This window comes from Solanum dulcamara, chromosome 9, assembly GCF_947179165.1.
Source record: "Solanum dulcamara chromosome 9, daSolDulc1.2, whole genome shotgun sequence".
Classification (NCBI taxonomy): Eukaryota; Viridiplantae; Streptophyta; class Magnoliopsida; order Solanales; family Solanaceae; genus Solanum; species Solanum dulcamara.
In genome coordinates, this window is record NC_077245.1 from 76,831,897 (window position 1) to 76,853,315 (window position 21,419).

General features: G+C 34.2%; 2 protein-coding genes and 1 long non-coding RNA gene across 4 annotated transcripts; 2 read left to right on the forward strand and 1 right to left on the reverse strand.

Moving 5' to 3' along the window:
- Positions 1–711: 711 nt before the first annotated feature.
- On the forward strand, positions 712–4,311 carry LOC129903950 (aluminum-activated malate transporter 2-like). Its single transcript, XM_055979470.1, has 6 exons — positions 712–1,043; positions 1,233–1,373; positions 1,884–2,156; positions 2,582–2,697; positions 2,918–3,061; positions 3,679–4,311. The coding sequence occupies exons 1-6, from the start codon at positions 752–754 to the stop codon at positions 4,093–4,095; spliced, it is 1,383 nt and encodes a 460-aa protein (XP_055835445.1). The 5' UTR covers positions 712–751; the 3' UTR covers positions 4,096–4,311.
- A 2,371-nt stretch (positions 4,312–6,682) lies between these two features.
- On the forward strand, positions 6,683–7,188 carry LOC129903849 (uncharacterized). Its single transcript, XR_008770302.1, has 3 exons — positions 6,683–6,760; positions 6,863–6,896; positions 6,984–7,188. It is a non-coding gene; the product is annotated as an uncharacterized LOC129903849 (long non-coding RNA).
- Positions 7,189–13,270: 6,082 nt separating this feature from the next.
- Positions 13,271–19,052, reverse strand: LOC129904003 (mitochondrial import inner membrane translocase subunit TIM22-4-like). Of its 2 annotated transcripts, none has more exons than XM_055979534.1 (5): positions 18,886–19,052; positions 18,335–18,499; positions 17,657–17,847; positions 17,397–17,469; positions 13,271–14,111 (listed from the first exon to the last, which is right to left on the reverse strand). In XM_055979534.1, the coding sequence occupies exons 2-5, from the start codon at positions 18,492–18,494 to the stop codon at positions 14,026–14,028; spliced, it is 510 nt and encodes a 169-aa protein (XP_055835509.1). In that variant the 5' UTR covers positions 18,495–18,499; positions 18,886–19,052; the 3' UTR covers positions 13,271–14,025. The 2 variants fall into 2 exon arrangements, with proteins under 2 accessions (XP_055835509.1, XP_055835508.1); XM_055979533.1 differs by having other exon boundaries at positions 18,335–18,515; positions 18,886–19,050.
- Positions 19,053–21,419: the final 2,367 nt, after the last annotated feature.

Sequence of the window (21,419 nt, forward strand, 5' to 3'; positions counted from 1 at the left end):
GTAAATACAAAATATTGAATTTTTAAAATTTGATCTAATACGGTAAATTCCATTTCAGTTCAGTAATTTATGTCTTTCTAATGATAAGTATTTCTCTATCTTTATCAAAAGGTCTCGAATTTGATATTTGTATATGAAATTACCTTTTAGTGAGTATTTCACATTCCAAGTGAGATTTTTCAATTCAAATTCAAATTAATTGAGCTAAAAAATGAATACCGTGAACATGGACGCTAGGTCAGAAACCAAAAAAAAAAAATGCTATATGGCCAACCAATTCCAATTTTATCAAGTTGTTATAAAGATCACAAAAAATGGTTTGCCCTATTCTAAAAAAACTTAAACTTTTACTTTTACCCATTAGGCTCAATGTGTGGATAACAGATGGATAATTAAAATATATTTTATTTTATTTTTTTATTTAAAAAAATCATACAATTCACTTCATCATTTTCAGCCTCTCTTTTTTGATGCATTTTCCTTGTACTTCCATCGTACATGAAAAGTAGCACCTAAACTGCTAAACATATTCACTTTAAAAAATAATAATACATTTTACAATATTTTAAAATATTTTCTTGTTTTGTCACTATCTATTATTCCTTTATTCCTCTCTACTTATAAATATGAAGCCATCAGACACAACATGTCTTAGCAATCCCATAAACCTCTTTGTCTTTTTCTTGCCTCTCACCTTCTATTTTTGGATTTATTTTACAAATTTTGGTCCAATATATATATTTTTTTAACTATGGAGATTGCTTCTATGAACAATGATGAGAAGCCTAGTAATTTTTTCACTAATGGATTATTGTGGTTCAAGTCTTTGTATGAAAAATTATTTGCTAAGGCTGTTGGAATTGCTAAGCAATTCAAGAAAGTTGGCAAAGATGATCCAAGAAGAGTGATTCACTCATTTAAAGTTGGGTTGTCACTCACTTTAGTTTCATTGTTTTACTATTTCCAACCCCTTTACAATGGTTTTGGTGTTTCAACAATGTGGGCTATCATGACTGTAGTTGTCGTTTTCGAGTTTTCTGTTGGTATGTTATACACTTCTTCCATCCTACTTTATATGATGGTACATTTGATTGCACGTGTCATATATATGACTTAGTTATGAAGTTTGTCGCTAATGATGTTTCTAGCAAAGGAAAATAAAACAAAATATTAATGATGGGTAATTAACTTTTAATTAGTAACTAATTGATTTTATTTTATTTTCTTTGCAGGTGCAACACTTGGAAAAGGATTAAATAGGGGAATGGCAACCTTGCTAGCTGGTGTACTAGGGGTTGGTGCACATTATTTGGCTAGTGCAACTGGTAAAGTTGTGGAGCCAATACTTCTTGGTCTATTTGTCTTTCTACAAGGTTATATTTCTTTTTATTTCCTTTTTAGCCTACCTAACTAGTCATATTTTTCACCATTTCACATTTTTTTAAAACAAAATTAGTTATCATGAAATTAATCCCTATATCCATAACTAAACATTTCATAGATAATATCATGATATTTAAAATTGCCAAATTAAATAGGAATAACAAGAAAGTTTTGCTTTCCAGTGATAGAAGTCGTCTGTCGCTAATTCATATTTTTTATTTATCTATAATGATGATTTCAAGAATTCTCACTAACATGACAATGTCATCCTTAATCTCTTATATATGCATCATTTTAATCATGCACTACATAACGAATTTGTCACTGAATATTAATTCGTAGTAACCAACATGATTTTTCGATAATCCGTCAACATATAAAGCGATGGATTTTTTTCTATTCAACGATACAAATTATCTGTCGTTAATTTTTTTTCGTTTTTTCCAGCTAGTGATGGATCCAAGAATTCTCACTAACATGACAATTTTCTTTACATGCAGCATTTGCATCAACTTTCATAAGATTCTTTCCTCAAGTAAAGGCCAGATATGATTATGGGATGTTAATTTTCATATTGACATTTTGTTTGGTATCAATATCTGGTTTTAGAGTGGATGAAATAGTGGACATGGCACATAAAAGATTCTCCACAATACTCATTGGTGCTTCTATTTGTGTTATTGTTTCTATATTTGTGTGCCCTGTGTGGGCTGGTGAAGATCTTCACAAATTAGTGGCACTAAATATGGACAAGCTTGGCAAGTTCTTAGAAGGTAAAAAAAATAATTTTACTTTTTAAAAAAATAATAATATTATGGATCATATAACAAAATTCTGGATCTTAAAAGACTTTTATTGATACCACTAAACTATAAATAGGAGGATTATTGAATGAATTTTAATGAACTATTGGTTACACAAAAGACATGCTAGGAATTACTTTTTAAAAAAATGTCAGGATACGTGACACAATGATAACTAGATTTTTCTTCGATCACGATTTAGAATTTCAGTTTTATCTGTAAAGTTATTCCACTATACTCCAGTGTGTGTTGACATTTGACAAGTAGATTTTTCTCTCAAACATAAAATAATAATAATAATAATAATAATAATAATAATAATAATTAGAATTAGAATCCTCTTTTATATGTGGTTTTATAACTTTATAATATACATATTTTAATGAAAATTGCAGGATTTGGAGATGAGATTTTTAAATCATCAGAGGATGTTATAGAATCAAAGGTTGCTAAAACATCCTTGATAGAGTATAAAAGTGTTCTCAATTCAAAGAATACTGAAGAAACTTTGGTATGTAATTCTTATTTTCATTTTCTTGAACACATATATATATGTTTCTTGAACATACATACATATATATATATATATATATATATATATATATATATATATATATATATATATATATATATATATATATATATATATATATATATATATATATATATTTTTTTTTTTTTTTTTTTCTAATTAACTCAAGTATTTAATTTTATTTTACATTGTTTTTCAGGCTAATTTTGCAAGATGGGAGCCAGGACATGGACAATTTAAGTATAGACATCCATGGAAACAATACTTAAAAATTGGAGGTCTCATTAGGCAATGTGCATGCAGGATTGATGCACTCAATGGCTATATCAACTCTGAAATTAAAGTAAGTTATTATTTATATCATGTTAACAATTAGTATTATTTATTAAATCTACTTATTAATTATCGATGTAGTCGCCTTATAAGTGATATGATAGTTTGCAAAATATATTTTGTATCATCAATGTACAAAACTTTCCCTCTTCAAAAATTTAGTATCCTTATTTTAAAGGATTTAAGTTATATAAACTAACAACGTTAATATTCCTTTTAACAATTTTAAAAAATAATAATATTGTTACCATTTCTGTCTAAGTTACTAATTAATGAATATCTTCTCTTACATGAGGAGGAAAGCAATACACTTTTGGGGTTGACCTGTACTCCTTTCAATAATTTTAAGATTTATATTCTAATTACCTTAATATATATATATATAATCATATAAAGTATTTTAATGACTTCACAGTACTCAAATTAAACTCTTCTAAATCCTTATTTCGAATTTAAATCATATACACTCACAGTATAATTTTTTTTTACACTACTTGGTGAACTTGAACATGTGATATCATGTCAATTAGTACCATTTTTACTTACCATGGTATCAAATAATGACAATATTAATATTTGTTTTTTAATACTGTCAGTCCGTAAAACTCAAATTCTTTTTTATTTCAGGCACCAGAAGAGATCAAGGAAGTGATCAAAGAAACATCAATGAAAATGAGCATAGAATGTGGGAAAGCACTAAAAGAATTATCAAAAGCTGTGAGGAAAATGAATTTGCCAATTTTAGCTGATGAACATATCACAAATGCAAAAAATTCAGCCAAGAATTTAAATTCACTTCTCAAATCTGGAATTAATAATTGGGAAGAAATTAATTTACTACAAGTGATTCCAGTGGCTGCAATTGCATCAATTTTAACAGATATTGTCAGTTGTGTTGAAGAAATTGGACAAGGGGTTAATGAACTTGCTTCATTAGCTCATTTTAAAAGCACCAAAAGTACTAAAGAAATAATTAATACAAATAAGGTGGCGGTGGATAAAATAGAATTATCAAATAATCATGTTGTTATCACTATTAAATGAGCAAAGTATGAAATTGTGATGTGTTTGATTTATTGGTTAATGAATATGTTTACATAATGTACTATTACCATTTATTTGTTTCTTTGGGGAAAAAAAAAGAAAGAAGGTTTGGATGTGTGATAAAATTGAGGTTCATAATTTGTGTGATATAAAGTGAGAGGGTTCAAAAATTCTTGTATTATAATAAAAAATAAAATATATAGTTTTCTTCTCTAACCTTTCATCATCTTAATTTACTTTTTGGTTGGATATATACTTGTTTTTTTTAATGATAGGAAGCGTTTCTGCTTTTAATTAGCTTTATGCGAACAAATTTAGATTATTTGAGTAATAAAGCGGATATCAGATATGTCGGATTATGAGAACTAAAAAAAGATAGTTAGGTGGGATTCGAATCCTATGAATAAAAAAAATTCTGATAGAGAATTCTTCTCTCTATGCATTGCGAAATCATATTAATTAGGAAATCAGAAAAGATACTGGACATCAAATAAGAAATTAATAAAAAAGAAGATAGTAGGGTGAGGTTTGAATTCTTGAATTAAAAAAAATTCCAATAGAAAATACTTTCTCTTTTAATAGAGTCTTATGCGGTACAAATTTAAATTAGTTTAAGTAGCATAATAATGAACTTGCTATTGCTTCTTTTTTGCTTATTTTAACTGCAAAAATAAAAAAATTAAATTATTAATAAAAAAAATATTGAAGGAGCATGCAATAGCACAAATTAGAAAAATTCATAATTATTCCTTTAAAATAAGATTATTTGTTTTTTAATAAAAAGTGGCTTACTTCTACGTCCACATAAGTGAAATGTATCTATAAGTGCTCATATAACTCGAGTGGTCATTCTTTTTTATAGGTTGAGCTCATCAAGTGGTTACTTTAGACTTTAGTACACAAGTTGTTTAAATAGTGGCCCCAAAAGTTATACAAAATATTTTAGGTAATATGATATGAAATGACATTTTTAAGTACATACAATAACAGAAGTTTTTCTTCATTACGGAACGTATCCACTTACATAAATCATTCATCAAAGTTGAGCTTGTTTGAGCTCACTTCCTTCTTGAATCTGAGAAGGAAGAAGAAAGGAAGAAGAAAGGAAGAAGAAACTAGAGAGAAGGAAGAGAAGATTGGAATAGAGAGAGAAAGAGAGTTCACATTTTTCAGCATCTGCAAAATGCCTTAACTGATGTTTACATATACCAAATTAGTTGTCTAACTGACTAACTAATTTGGTTAGTTATTTCTAACCATATAGTAGGTAAAATGACCACACTACCCTTGATTCTAACTAATACTTCTAACTTCTTTTTTCATCTCAACACTCCCCTTCAAGCTAGGAGGTGCAAAAATATTTAAAACTCCTAGCTTGGATAAAAGGTACTCATGTTGAGCCCTGGGCAGTCCCTTTGTCAACAGATCAGCTGGTTGTTCTTGGGTTGACAGGTAGTCGATTTTGATCATGCCTTGCTGCAACCTCTCTCTAATGAAGTGGCAATCTATCTCGATATGTTTTGTTCTTTCGTGATACACAGGATTGGCAGCAATTTGGATAGCTGCTTTGCTGTCACTATATATCTGCACTGGTACCTTCATTTCAGCATCAACTTCTTTCAACATTCCCAGCAGCCACACAAGTTCTGAAACAGTAGAGGCCATACTTCTATATTCAGCTTCAGCTGAACTTCTGGACACTGTGGTTTGTTTCTTGGCTTTCCATGAAATAAGAGATTTTCCCATCTTGATCAAGTAGCCTGTGACTGATTTCCTGGTGAGTGCACAGGCTGCCCAGTCTGCATCACAGAATGCTGTGATTTGATTATCTGATTTACTTGACAGTAGTATACCTTGTCCAGGTTGCCTTTTCAGATACTTAACTACTCTTAGAGCTGCATCCATGTGAGATTTCTTTGGCTGATTTAGGAACTGACTTAATGTTTGGGTGCTGAAGGCTATATCTGGCCTTGTCATGTTGAGGTATAGAAGTTTACCTATAAGTTTTTGATAGGCTGCCTGTTCTATTAGAGGATCTTGTGACTCTTCCTGCTTTTGGTTTACATGCTCATCATAAAGCTTTGATGTAAGCTTAATGTTGGCATCTATAGGTGTTCCTGCTGGCTTGGCTGCAGTCATCCCTACTTCTGCTATCAGATCAAGTGTATACTTCCTCTGATGCATAAGTATTCCTGCTTTGGATCTTGAAAATTCAATCCCCAAGAAGTATTTGAGCTCCCCTAAGTCCTTCATCTTGAATGCACTTTGTAGAGCTTTCTTTGTCTCTTCTATCAACTTTAGGCTGCTACCTGTGACCAACATGTCATCTACATACACAAGCACAATTACAATACCTTCTGCTGACTTGTTGATGAACAAGGAGTAATCATATTGGCTTTGTTTGAACTTGAGGGATGTAAGAGCTTCAGTAAGTTTGTGGTTCCACTGCCTTGGAGCTTGTTTGAGCCCATAAAGGGACTTTGTTAGTCTACATACCTTCTCCCCTTGACTGACAAATCCCTGGGGTAGCTGCATATATATTTCATCCTCTAGGTCTCCATGTAGGAATGCATTGAAGACATCTAACTGATGAATGGGCCAATTTTTGGATGCTGCAGTGGAAAGAATGGCCCTGACAGTCACCATCTTCACAACAGGGGAAAAGGTTTCTTTGTAATCAATTCCCTCTTGTTGACTGTATCCTTTAGCTACTAGTCTTGCTTTGTACCTCTCAATTTCACCTGTTGATTTGTATTTAACTTTGTAGATCCATCTGCAACCAATGGGCTTCTTCCCTGCAGGTAAGGAAGTAATTACCCAGGTATTGTTGCATTCCAATGCTTGAATCTCTGCCTTCATGGCTTCAATCCATTTGGGATCTTTGATAGCTTCAGCATAGCTGGAAGGTTCTATCACAGAGGAAGCTGCTGCAATAAAATGTTGATGAGAAGGTGAGAGGTGAGAGTAGCTTACATAGTTGGACAGAGGATATTGGACATCCTGATTAACATTCAAGGAGACAAAATCCTTCATCCATGTGGGAGGATGTTTAGACCTGGCAGATTTTCTAGTGAGAGGAGGATCAGGCATATCAGTCTCAATCACATCTGTAAGTGTTTGTATAGGCACAGAGCTTTGCTTATCACCACCTGGATGCACACATGAAGCCTCTTCTGATAATACAGAAGGAGAAGCACCTGAGAGTATGAAGGGAGACAGAGAAAGCTGTGTAGCTGTCTCACCTATGTCTTGCAGGTTATCCACAAACAGCTGCTGAGTTGCACAATCATCAGCCTTGGTAAAAGGAAATATATTTTCTCTAAAGGAAACATCCCTGCTAACAAAGAATGTGCTATTATGCAGGTCAAACAGAATATAGCCTTTCTGCACTTCTGAGTAACCCATGTGCACAGTTGATCTTGATCTGGGGTTGAGTTTGTCATGTTCAGTGAGGTTCTTTGCAAGAGCTAAACAGCCAATTGTTCTCAAATGAGATATGTCTGGTTTGCTGCCATACAATCTTTCATAAGGAGTGTGAAAGTTAAGGACACTGCTAGGAAGTCTGTTAATGAGGTAGGCAGCAGCTAGCACACAGTGACCCCAATACCTGATAGGTATTTTAGCTTGAAATCTGAGGGCTCTGGTGACTTCTAGTAGGTGTCTATGTTTCCTCTCAGCCACACCATTTTGTTGAGGTGTGTATGGACAAGATCTTTGATGTATAATACCCAATGCTTTGAACATACCATCACATACTGAGTTAACAAACTCAGTACCATTATCAGACCTTAGGACTTTGACCACCTTGCCAAACTGAGTTTTTGTATACTGCAGGAACAATTTAAGAGACACACATACATCTGATTTGTGTTTGAGTAAAAATAGCCAAGTCATTCGTGAAAAATCATCAACAATTGTAAGAAAGTACTTGTTTCCATCAAAGGTAGCAGTATTATAAGGTCCCCAAAGGTCAACATGTATCAACTCAAAACAGCTACTACTTTTGATGATGCTAGAAGGAAATACAGGTCTAGTTTGTTTTGCAAAGGGACACACCAAGCAGTCTGACACCTTACACTTACTAACTTTATTCATAGTAAACATCTTTGACAGTACAATTGAAGATGCATGTCCTAGCCTTTTATGCCATAGCTCCATATCTAACTCCTTGTCTGTTGGATGAGCAGCATCAACATAGTGTGCAGAATTCGTAGTCTGACTTGTATCACCTTGAGTTAATTGACTCCATAGCAAATACAAGCCTCCCTCTTCTCTACCAACTTCCTTCACCTTCCCAGTGTAAAGCTCCTGGAAAACACAGAAATCAGGGAAGAAGGAGACTGAACAGCCTAATTCCTTGGTTATTTGGCTAACAGACATTAAGTTATACTTGAACTCTGGAATATGAAACACATTTGTGATCAGACTTTTAGATGGTAAACTACAAGAACCAACATGAGTTACTTGAGTGGTACCACCATTTGGTAAACACACATCCTTAGGAGTGTCAAGCTTATGTACAGACTTCTTTAGCAGCATCTCCAGCTTAGACACCATATGATTTGTGGCACCTGTATCCACAATCCACACATCCCTATTTTCAGTCACAAATAAGGCCTTACCTGCATTATTTGCCTTATTGCACTCAGGTGCATTGGCTCTTGGACAAGATTGTTGGTTCATCATCATAAGAATTTGCTCATACTGATCCTTTGTGAATGTACACCCTTGAAGTAGTTGTTTGACCTCTCTCTCAGCTGTCTTGTTGGGAGTAGTTGTTGTTAGTTTGTCTGCAGTGTGTTGTACTGTACTACTTCTGCCCCACAGTGGTTCATCAGCCACATTTGTGTTTAGACCATAAGAAAAGTTAGCCTGACCTGACTGCTGAGATTGACTAGTGAGACTATTAGTATCAGTATGAACCATGTTTGCATTCTGAACTCTCCTTTTTGACTTGAAATCTGGGGGATATCCCACCACCTTGTAGCAGGACTCTTTTGTGTGGCCTCTACATTTACAGAAATCACAGATTAAGGAGGTATTCTTCTTGAACCTATTGCCAATGCCTGAACTATTTCCAGCTCTGGAGTACATAGCTACTGACTCTGAATTTGATGCATATAGTCCCAAATTATTGATGCCTGTAACCACAGCCTTTTGACTCTCATCTCCTACTATCATAGCATATGCTTGATTGATATTAGGCAAAGGATCTATCATGAGAATTTGACTCCTAGCTTGATGATATGTGTCATTCAGTCCCATTAGAAACTGATATAGCTTTTGTCTGTTCATGTGAGCTACAAAACCTCTGGATTTCTCACAATTGCAACACGGTGAGGGCACCAACACTTCAAACTCATCCCACAATGCTTTCAGCTTAGTATAATATGTTGATACAGAAACTGTTCCTTGTTGCAAAGTGGCTATCTCCTTATGTAGACTATAAGTTCTTGACCCATCAACTCTGTCAAATCTCTCTTGCAGGTCAGTCCACACACTCGATGCATTTGAAGCAAATGCAATTCCACTCAGCAAACTCTTCGAAACTGAATTCATAAGCCATGACAACACAATTGCATTTACTCTTTCCCACTGGCCCCATAGTTCTTCACCATACATTTCTTTTCTGCACGTTCCATCCACAAGCCCTAATTTATTTCGACCTAGTAGGGCTAATTTGATTGACCGATTCCACAGGGTATAGTTTTCAATACCTTGCAACTGGAACGATATGATGCTAATACCACTCACATCCGTAGGGCTAAGGAATAAGGGATGATTATAGTCAATACCTTGTCCATTGTTCCCTGCTGAGCTTGCTGAACTTGGTATGCCCACTCGTTGAGTTGAACCAGTAGCTTCGCCTGTCATTTCTTCAAGTTTTGAGCTTTTTGTTGCGGAAATTAGTGTTGATTACAGTTTGTGCTTCGCCGAAGCTTAGATCTGTAAACACAAGATCGACACTTGACTGACTCTTTGACTCTGAGCTTTGAGTCTTTGAATCAGCTGTTCGAGCCTTTGTTGCAGTGATCACTGCTCTGATACCATGAGCTTGTTTGAGCTCACTTCCTTCTTGAATCTGAGAAGGAAGAAGAAAGGAAGAAGAAAGGAAGAAGAAACTAGAGAGAAGGAAGAGAAGATTAGAATAGAGAGAGAAAGAGAGTTCACATTTTTCAGCATCTGCAAAATGCCTTAACTGATGTTTACATATACCAAATTAGTTGTCTAACTGACTAACTAATTTGGTTAGTTATTTCTAACCATATAGTAGGTAAAATGACCACACTACCCTTGATTCTAACTAATACTTCTAACTTCTTTTTTCATCTCAACAAAAGTGACAAAGTGCATGTGAATCATAAAAATTGTCGTATACATAGTGATAAGAGCATAATGTGTGATTAGTATGGGGTATCAAAATTATTTTTATTAAGAGGATATAAAATATAAAGAATTAAATACATGAAGCAATCAAGAAGATTTAACATCTATTGTACATACATATAAATAATAATTGATCATATATATAATGTAATTTTTTAATGAACGAAGGAAGTTTCAGCGTAATTTTTTTTAAAATTTTATATTATTTCCTTATTAATATAAAAAAATATATATATGCAAAATTATTTCTTCTATGTAATTAAAAAAAATTAAAACCAACATCGTTTATCTGAATATTTTTTGACAACTATAACAACAAAGAAAGTGAAATTTCGTAGACGGGGTGTGGCATGAGGAGTATCTATATACACACAGGGGTGGAGCCACCTTAGATTGAGGAGGTTCATCCCTTCGGTGAAAATTTATATGATTTATATTTGGTTAAAATAATTTTTTATGTATGTATAATAGATGTCAAACACCCTTCAACTAGTTCATGTGTCTAATTTTTCAGATTTTGAATCCTGTACAAAAAATTCTAGTTCCGTCACTGTATACACATACTTTATTCTTATTTTAAGGAGTTAGATAAATTATTTTCGAATGACTCTTAATTCAAGTATCACACATTAGAGCAATAAGAAAAAGAATATATCGAAATAAAGAAAATATAATAAATAATAAAGAAATTCTTAATATATAACATTCAGTGGAATGAACAATATTTATAGCAAAATATTGTGATAATCGAAATATAAAAATCTTTCAAGATGCTTTGGTGGTGAAATGGTAGACACGCGAGACTAGGAAATTTCATTTTCTTTTTTACCATCTAAAATCGAAGAAAAGAAAGATGGGCCACGCCCCTTTGAGACCCCGAAAAAATGGAGAAATTCCTTTTCTTAGGAACACATACAAGATTCCAAAGAAAGGAATAAACTGCCTTACGATCACCTCATATTAATAAAAAGTCCAGAGAATAATTTTTTATGACAATAAAGAAAGAATTTCTGAACTCTGCAGGATCAATAATCATAGCTGCACGGAGTGCGGTAGAATTCCTCGATACGGTCATCCGAAACATAACTGAGAATTAGATCTTCATTATCTAAATCAATCATGGCTACTAATAAAATAAGACTAGAAATCACCTGAGTGGACGAGAAAGAAAGAATTTCTTGGAGCAACCCCCAGATGTCGCGCAAAAGACGCTGATAAAAAAGAAAATAGAGAGGTTCCCAATTACCAAAGACGCATCCTACAAAGAGACTCTCGAGAGCCGAAGTATTAAAGGAATGGCGACAGAGGACGAATAACTATTGTTGACACTATTGCAGCTAGAAGGAAATGCTATTTAAAAAAGTATAATATAACATAATGTTTAAAAAGAAATCCAAAAAAGAACTTAATTATTATAGAAAAAGATTGTTGTAGAAAATAATTGTTTATAGAGAAATCTAATTATATAAGACTTAATTTTTTGATGAAAAGTACTCACATAATCATCTTTTACTTTATTGACTACGCCATTAAAGATCACTATTTTTTTATTTACAAAACTCACACTTTAGATATTGTCACATTAATTTAAATAGAAAGAGTAATAAAATAAATAAGAAATAAAAAGAATACTACCTAATAAAAAAGGCGTAGCAAGTCAACTTATCTATGTTTAACTTGAGTTATATATATATATATATACACTCCATTTTGAACTTTTTAAGTCATAGAGTCTATTTTTATATGTTTTTTGCCTTTAGTGCTGCCCATGTTATTTAGGTTAATTAAATTAAGGCTTAATTAATCAGATTTTGTGTCGTGTCACTATTAATTGATCGATACATAAGAGCACTTAATTATCACTGTCATTAGTGACCACTTATGACGAATATTCTTTCATTAGGTCAAGCTATGCTTTTATATGGTACACACCCTTTTAGGCTTATCGATCGATAAGAATTCGTTAAAGAAATGCATATGATATATTAAATAAACTCCACATTGGAAATAGAAAAATATTACTTCCTTTGTTTAGATTTACTTGTTAAATTTTGACTTGACACATTTATTAAAAAATAATAATTAAAGCTAAAATCTGAAAATAGCATAGGAGGGAAATTCCATGAGATCATTATCAAAGGCGGATCTAAAGTATAACATATGAGTTTACAAAAATTTAATAGCAAACGTGTGCAAAACTTGTGTTTTCCCCACTTCTTCATTTTTAATAAAATAAGAAATGAGAAAAAAAGTATGATAAAGTGAAATTTCCCACATAGTTCATAATACTAACTTTTATACTTTTCCTAGTTTTATTTTATTCAAGACTTTTTGCAAATTAATATTAAAACATTTACATGAACGTACCATATTTGAGTTTGTCTAACGTTGATTCACTTTATTATTATTACCTAATAAAGGACAATGTAAAATAGAGATTGTTGTAATATCCACAATGATACTACCTTTTTAAGAGTTTATGATAACAATCCTGACGCAAAAATAATAAATAATTTTTATTTAACATAAATTTATATTTTTATATCATAATATATTACCTACAAATTATGTCACTTAATTTCTACCTTATTTATGCCCATTAAGACAAGAGTTCAATTCAAACCCACAAGTTATGTCATTCCTACGGAACTTGTATCGAGCTAGGCAAAAGTTCAATTTCAAAACTCACAAATTATGATATAAGAAACATAACTTATTCCCATAGAACTTCTTGTCTAACCTTATGCTGAATGAAGTTAGGTCATATAAGAGTACGTTGCCCCACAAATTTTCATTAAAGGAGCAGTAATCGATCTTGCCCCTTATCCCTTAATATAAGCTTCAATGCATCTTTAACACAAAATTAAACTACACAACACAATGTGGATTCATCACAAATACATCAATAGTTTCATTCAAGTATTTTATATTTAAGATCGATGAATGAGTTTTAAACAATTCTAGAAAATGTGTTGACACACAACAATCTGCTTCAGATGCTTCGCGCCAACTGTCTTCACCAAACGACTGTCCATTCGGGTAGAAAATGAATCCACCTATCTCATGTCTCGTCGTAAGGAGAGAATCATGAGAATAGCCATCGTCCATAAGTCCAGCTTCGAGATGTTTTTTCGACTTGCCTTTGAGAGTATGAATGAATACACTACATACAACACATAAACAAGTTTCTGGGACAAGATGCACAAACTCAAGGAATGCACAGAAGGCAAATCAAAATTTAGTACATCCCAGCCCCAAACAAATTGGAATCGACTATATGAATCTTCTCTTCATTTAAAGTTAATTTATGATGAATCCTCAAAACACAGAAGGCAAATATGACTATGAAAGTGAGCGGCAAGGCATGTCTACAACATTGTACACTGTCATGGAATGGGAACAATTAGTCTGATAGTTTTGGTGTGTGTGGGTGTGTGGGGGGGGGGGGGGGAGGTCCAAAAAAAAATCTGATTCTAAATGTAAAGTAGGTTGGTGTAGGTTCCATCACCCAGGCTGAAGAATGTTCTATCTTGTCAACCTGCATTAGTGATATCTATCCAAGAACTTCTCTATCAGGACTGAAAATGTCGCAAAGCCAGCACAACCCATGCACGCAGCTTTTGGTCCACCTGAAATGAAATCGGATTGTAGTATAAATAAAATAGATATGTTTGATAAGAAATAATAAGTCAAATCGTAAACAATTCACGTATCAGCCATAAATAAGCTGTGATTTAAGGCTCAACTCTAAGAGCAAATTTACGAGGTACTATCATCCACAGAGAGAGACCACAATTAGGATCCCTGACAGGATAAAATCATCAATATTCTCTAGACACATCTAGGTTAGTAATACTGCAGCTTGCTCCTGAAACGAGATTAGGAGAATGCAATGTTATGGAGTAAACTCGTTACTCTGGTAATCAGGATTATGGTGGGGGTAATAACAGATGAAATTGGTAGTTGTGTCTTAACTACAAGTTAGAACACAGGAAAATCCACTTCTTGAATAGAATCTCCCAACCTCAACAACAACATATCCAGTATAATCCCATAAGTAAGGTCTGAAAAGCGTAGAGAGAACGCAGACCTTACCCCTCCTTGGGAGGAAGATTGACTGTTTCCTATAGACTCTCGGCTTAAGGAAAAGCACATCAAAAGAGAAATAACGGACGTGAAGAATAATGGCAAAATACTAAGAAAGCATGACCAAACATTGTGAAGAAAAAGGAACAATAAGTACAACAAAATAGAGCGCTCATTGAAGTACAAGAGACAGTAGATAGTAACAAAAATCGAAGGACAAGAAACTACAGTAGAAATGCTACGACTACCGGTATGGAAGGATAAGCAAGACAACGCTCTACTACCTACTAACCTCTACCCTAATTCATGGCCTCCACAACCTCCTATCTAAGGTCATGTCATCGGTAAGCTGCAACTGCGCCATGTTCTGTCTAATCACCTATCTCTCTAATGCTAGAATCTCACATGTAAGTGGAAATCTGGGCAGGTACTGTCTTGATTTTTCGAGGGAGAAGTTTCTACTCCCCGACACTCCGGATCAAATGGAATCTAAAATACTTGACTGGGATTCTCACTTTGATTACAGGTTTTCCTCTAAGAAAACTAAAGCAAAAAACCTTCAAGAGCTAAAATAAGAAAGCATGTGTGAAATGGTACACTTCCGGCCATTAATTTTCGAAGGGAGAATATATAAATTGTATACTATACTGAAGCCTGTGTTCTAGAACTGTTATCAAACAAAAATGCCTGAAATGAAGGAGAGACCGCAATTCAATTAGGCAAAAAAATTAAGTCAAATAGCAAGCATGTCAAATACTTGTTTCATTGGTTCACAGAAAAGCAGTAATTTATACAATCACAAGACAGGCTCAATTATACAAGCAAATTTAGTATTCAAAAGTCAAGCCATTACTTGAGGGATTACAAAAGAGGAGAAAATGATGACTCGAATTAGGGTGTGGATCCCTATAATGCAATTAATACCTAACACCAAATTAGGAGAATGTGATGGCTTGCAATAAACTCCTATAAGAACCCCCCACCCACCCCAGGTCCTCCTAAAGCAAAACACTCATTAGATGAAAGTTAAAATACAAAAAGAAGACCCAGTTGGCAGCCAAAAACAGTAGTACTTCCAGGTGCAATTTTCTCAGGGATAATACATAAAGCAAAAACAATATTGAACGCTAGTCGTCTAGCGATTTTGTCGAAATCAAAACGCCTAATATGAAGGAGAGACCACCATTGCAATTTGTTTGCCCATTTTCCACTAGGTATGTGTTTGGCATGAAAGAAATAATTTCATGATGCATTCACTTTGCAGTGTTTGGTTGGTGAACAATATGCCTTCCAATAAAACAGTTTGAGTGAGGATGTTTCATTATGGCTGTTTAAGATAACAAAAGTAGCAAACTCACATTTCTGTATAATAATACCTTGCCTCATGATCAATCTTTTAAAATGTAAAATTGGGACTTGTTCACCGAGGCGAGGGACTAACCACCTTGTGGAGATTAAAGGAGGCTAAAATCTCATGGGATTAACACCTCAATAGGTGTGCTGTTCCCCATGCATGCTTTACATTATGAACTATTCTACCCGTAGCCACATGAATGTCCTGTGCAGGCTTTATGCATCAGATTGTCCGTCATGTATTCCCAAAACTATTCATTCCTGAATCTTATTACAAGTATTTGACTACAAATTATATATATATGTTGTTCTATAGCTAAGAATTTGGGGAGTTCAGGATATTATTCTGTAGATTTATTATTATGCCTAAGCTAAATCAATTTTTGTACGTCGCTTTTGGATTTTGCACAAAGTTCCAACAAACTTTTTGTAGTTACAAATTCAAATGTTTACATGTTATTTTTACAAATACTTTGAAACCCCTAATCAGTAAAGCACCCCACCCTGCATGTCCACCTTATAAATGCAGCTTGTGACAAAGTAATGTAGTCCAATCTTTTCAAGTAATACTGGACAAAGAGAAAGGAAAAGCACTGAGAAATAACAGATGAATTCAACAAGATGAGTTACACCCTGACTTCAAGCTCAGTTGCTATTTGAAATCTTAAAGAGCCACATAGCAGTTTTTCAACCAATGAACTTGTCTTGCCTATCCACCACTGTCATACATATGAATTTAGTTAAGAATAAGAAATTGGTCTTTGATATTGCTATGTACAGCCCTAGATAAATGGGACTCACAGAAAGGCCCCCCAAAAATTCTATATCTAATTCTAGTACTCTTGTCAATTGCAATGACTACTTTAACAGGATGTATCACTCCATCTGAATCTCCCACTTACACCAAGAAAACTACCATATTTCACACCCACCAAAAAGAAATTTTACTGCAATCCTGACTTCCCCAAATCCCAATTTTACACAACATTATATTCATGTAGATCTCAAAAATATTCTACTAAGGCAGGTAGTTGTTCCATTCAAGGAAGAAGAAATGAGTAATACAAGCATATATGACAAAAACGAGTAACAGATACAAGAACATCAACATCAATGCCTTGATCCCGAATTAGTTGGGATTAGCTACAGTCGTTTCAACTGAGGCCAAACTCTACTCTCAAATAGTTGGATGCACTCTCTCTTTCAGTAGCTGAAACCACCTATTCGTCGAAAAGCTTACGTTAAACATATTATTTCGTCTTTCTTTTTTGCAAGGCATGAGTTACATTTTGATGATATGACCTAAAGTTTCCTTCTTTTGAATGTGAAACTACTCCCCTGCTCCTCTCTATATGAATCTCATATTCCATGTCTCTATATAGACCAAACATATATCAATCATGTAAGATATGAAAGTATATCTACCGAAGAACCCTTTGTACACATTTTTGCATGATCAAGGTAAGAAATTTTACCTCTAGCTGATAATGTGCCACCTGTTACGCACCCTGCAACTGCTGTATTTGTCATGTCATGCTTTGCCCGTACCTTTGAGCATAAGACAAGAAAGCAGTTACTTATGACATTTGAGTTTTAGAATATTTGAGAAGTATCCAATTCAAATTGTGAGAATGATTTCCAACTTTACTTCCTTGGTTCCAAAAATGAACAGGAAAATTGTACAACCACAACAGCAGAATCCCACATGGTTAGTATCTCTGAGGATCAAAACTACCTTCTCAACGGTACACTCAGCAGCAGAGAAAACCAAACCCATAACAGCAAAAGTCTTGCATGAACTCCAACTCCTTCGACCCATCTGCTTTGCTTGGTATACAATTTGTTCTCTAGTAGTCATTTCCTCTTGCATTATTGGGTTATCCAGTGCACCAAGAAACATACCCATGAACAACCCAAGTCCCCCTCCTACAAAACTAAAAAATGCATCACTAGATGAACCTCAGAAGTAACCTCATACAAAGTCCATAAACATTGACAAAGATATCAATTTAAGCAGGTTACTACTTATCAGAAAAAATTATCTAATAAGATACAAAGAGAGAATCTGAAACCAGATTCATTCACAAACAATGAAAGTTGATAGAGTTTGTAAGCTAACATTTAACAAGCTCTCACATTCTTAACTCCAACTACAGGTGTACAAGAGACTAACAGCCATAGCAACGGGATTAAGTCTCTTGGATTACCTCTTGTCACTTGTAACATTATTATAACATCAAACTTAGAAAAATTGTCATCCTTTATTATAAAGAAAAGTATTATGATATATTATATTAAAGCATTGCAATGACGATATTTTGGACATTCTATCATTAAATAAACACTAAACAATACGACACAAAATTCAATCAACTAGGAGATAGATCCACCATGCCTTGTGATTAAAGCATACCCATGACTCCGCTAACAACACTACGAACTGCACAGTTGTTCCAAATGTCTTGGCCCTTTATTTCCTCCACGGTAGGCATCCGAATAGGCTCAATCTGGGGCTTCTTAGCTTCTTGGGAGCTTGAATTCTCATCATTTGATTCAGTTGCCAATTCACTCATAGCAGCTTTGATAAAATAGATCTGTAATTAGTTCAAGAGAAATAGATTGAGCCTCATTCAGCATATATTGCTTATTAATTTACGTGGGGATAAAATATCTACAAAAAAGCTAACATATTTGCTTGCGGAAACAGCATAGCTACCCCTACAAACCCCACTTGTCAGATTATGGATTCTTCAAAGGAAAAATGACTTTAACATTTCATCAAACACCTAGAGTGAATTTCTAAAGTAAAATATAGACTCCCTTCACTCTAACTATTAGCATAACGCTTAATTTGCAACACTTACCAGAACCCCATTTCTTTTTCTTTTTTTTTTAAAAAACATGATTGCTAAAACATTAAACACAAAAGACCATTTTTTTTTTGTTCCATTGAAAAATACATACCTGTTGGTGGTGAATTTTTAGCTCTGCAAAATGAGTGCAGTGAAGGAAAGAGGCAGCAACCGGCGGCTATGTAGGTGTGTAGAGTTTTATGGGTATGGACTGAACAGAAATGGGCTTTTGACCCTGCATAATAATTTAGAATTTAGAGAAGAAAACAATGTTTCAAATCTAACCTATTGATGACAAATTCAATCTAATAATTAAAAATTGAGAAAAGACATAAAATAACACCTAAAGTTATTCCGAATTTTTTAAAGATATTTTAATTATGCGGGCATTCTATTAATTCTTAAACAATTTTGAACTGATATTATTACATCATTTTTCGATCAGTCCTAGATTTTAGAAAACAAGTGTCATTACACACCAATCATTACGTGATATGTGTTAATTTAATAATTAAATGAAATAAAATTTATTTTGTGACCTAATCTGGACACACAAAAAAATATATATAAGAAAATGCCTAATTCCTCTTGTGCGACCACTAAATACTATGAATGCACTGTGGATCGTATCGAGACCGGATGTACTAATCCCCTGGGTACCTACGGAGTGTCCCATAACGGTTTTAAATTTTTTTTGAGCAGAAGCTAGTTCACCAAAATATTCACGGGCTAACACACACGAAAAATAAAAAAAAATAGTCTAATTCCGCTTGTGCGACTCCTAAATGCTATAACTATATCATAGATCGTGCTGAGGCCGCACATACTATCCCTCGGATACCTACGGAGGCTCCCATAATGGTTTTGAAGAAAAATCAATCGGAAACTAGTTCACCAAAATATTCAAAGGCTAACACACACGAAAAAAAATGAGAAACTAGTCTAATTCTGCTTGTGTGGCCCCTAAATACTATAAATACGTCGTGGATCATGCCAAGGCGTACTGATACAGGGGGTACTATGAAGTATCCCATAATAGTTTCGGAGAAAAATTAATCGAAAGTCAATTCACAAAAATATTCATGGGCTAACACACATAAAAAATGAGAAAATCGCCTAATTCTGCTTGTGCGGCCCCTAAATGCTATGAATGCGCTGTGGATAGCGGTGACACCACATGTATTGATCCCTCGGGAACCTATGGAGGGTCCCATAACAGTTTTGAAGAAAAATCAACCGAAAGTCATTTCACCAAAATATTCATTGTTTAACACACATGAAAAAGTGAGAAAATCATCTAATTCCGTTTGTGAGGCCCTAAATGCTATAAATGCACCTTAAATCATGTCGACACCGCATGTACTGATCTCCCAGGTACCTACGTAAGATCCTATAATGGTTTGGGAGAAAAATCGACTGAAAGACTATTCACAAAAATATTCATAGGCTAACACACACGAAAAAAATATTAAAAAATCATTTAATTCTGCTTGTGCAACCCCTAAATGCCATGAATACGTCGTGGATCGTACCGACACCGCATGTATTGATCCCCCAGATACGTACGGAGGATACCATAATGGTTTTGAAGAAATATCGATCGGAAGCCATCTCACCAAAATATTAATGGGCTAACACAAATGAAAAAAATTAGAAAATCGCTTAATTCCGCTTGCGCGGCCCTTAAATGCTATGAATGCACTATAAATCATGCTGATGCCGCACATATTGATCCCTCAAGTACCTACAAAGGGTTCCATAATGGTTTCAAAGAAAAATCGACCAGAAGCCAGTTCACCAAAATATTCATGGCTAACACACACGAAAAAAAATAAAAAATCATTATATTCTGCTTGCGGCCCCTAAATGCTATGAATGCACCGTGAATCATGCTGAAGCCACACGTACTGATCCTTCAGACACCTATGGAGGGTCCCATAGTGATTTTCGAAGAAAAATAGATCGAAAGCTAATTCACCAAAATATTTATGGGCTAACACACACGAAAAAAATGAAAAAATCATTCAATTTCGCTTGTACGAATCCTAAATGCTATAAAAGCACCATAGATCATGCCGACGTCGTACGTAATAATATCCCAGGTACTTACGGAGGGTCCTATAATGGTTTTGAAGAAAAATCGAGCGGAAGCTAGTTCACTAAAATATTCATTGCTAACACACATAAAAAAATTAGATAATCGCCTGATTCTTCTTGTGTGGCCCCTAAATGCTATGAATGCGCCATGGATCATGCCGATGCCATACGTATTGATCACTTAGGTACTTACGGAGGGACCCATAACAGTTTCGAAGAAAAATCGAACGGAAGCGTATTCATTAAAAATATTCATGGGCTAACACACACAAAAAATCAGAAAATCTCTTGATTCCGCTTGTGCGACCTTTAAATGTAATGAGTGAACTATGGATGATGCCGACGCGATACTTACTGATCCCTTGAGTACCTACGAGGGTTCCATAATGGTTTTGAAGAAAAAATGACCAAAAGCATGTTCACCAAAAATATTCATGGCTAAAACACGAAAAAAATCAAAAAATCGCTTGATTCCGCTTGTAATGTCCTAAATGCTATGAATTTGCCATAGATTCTATCGATGCCGCACGTACTGATCCCCGGGTACCT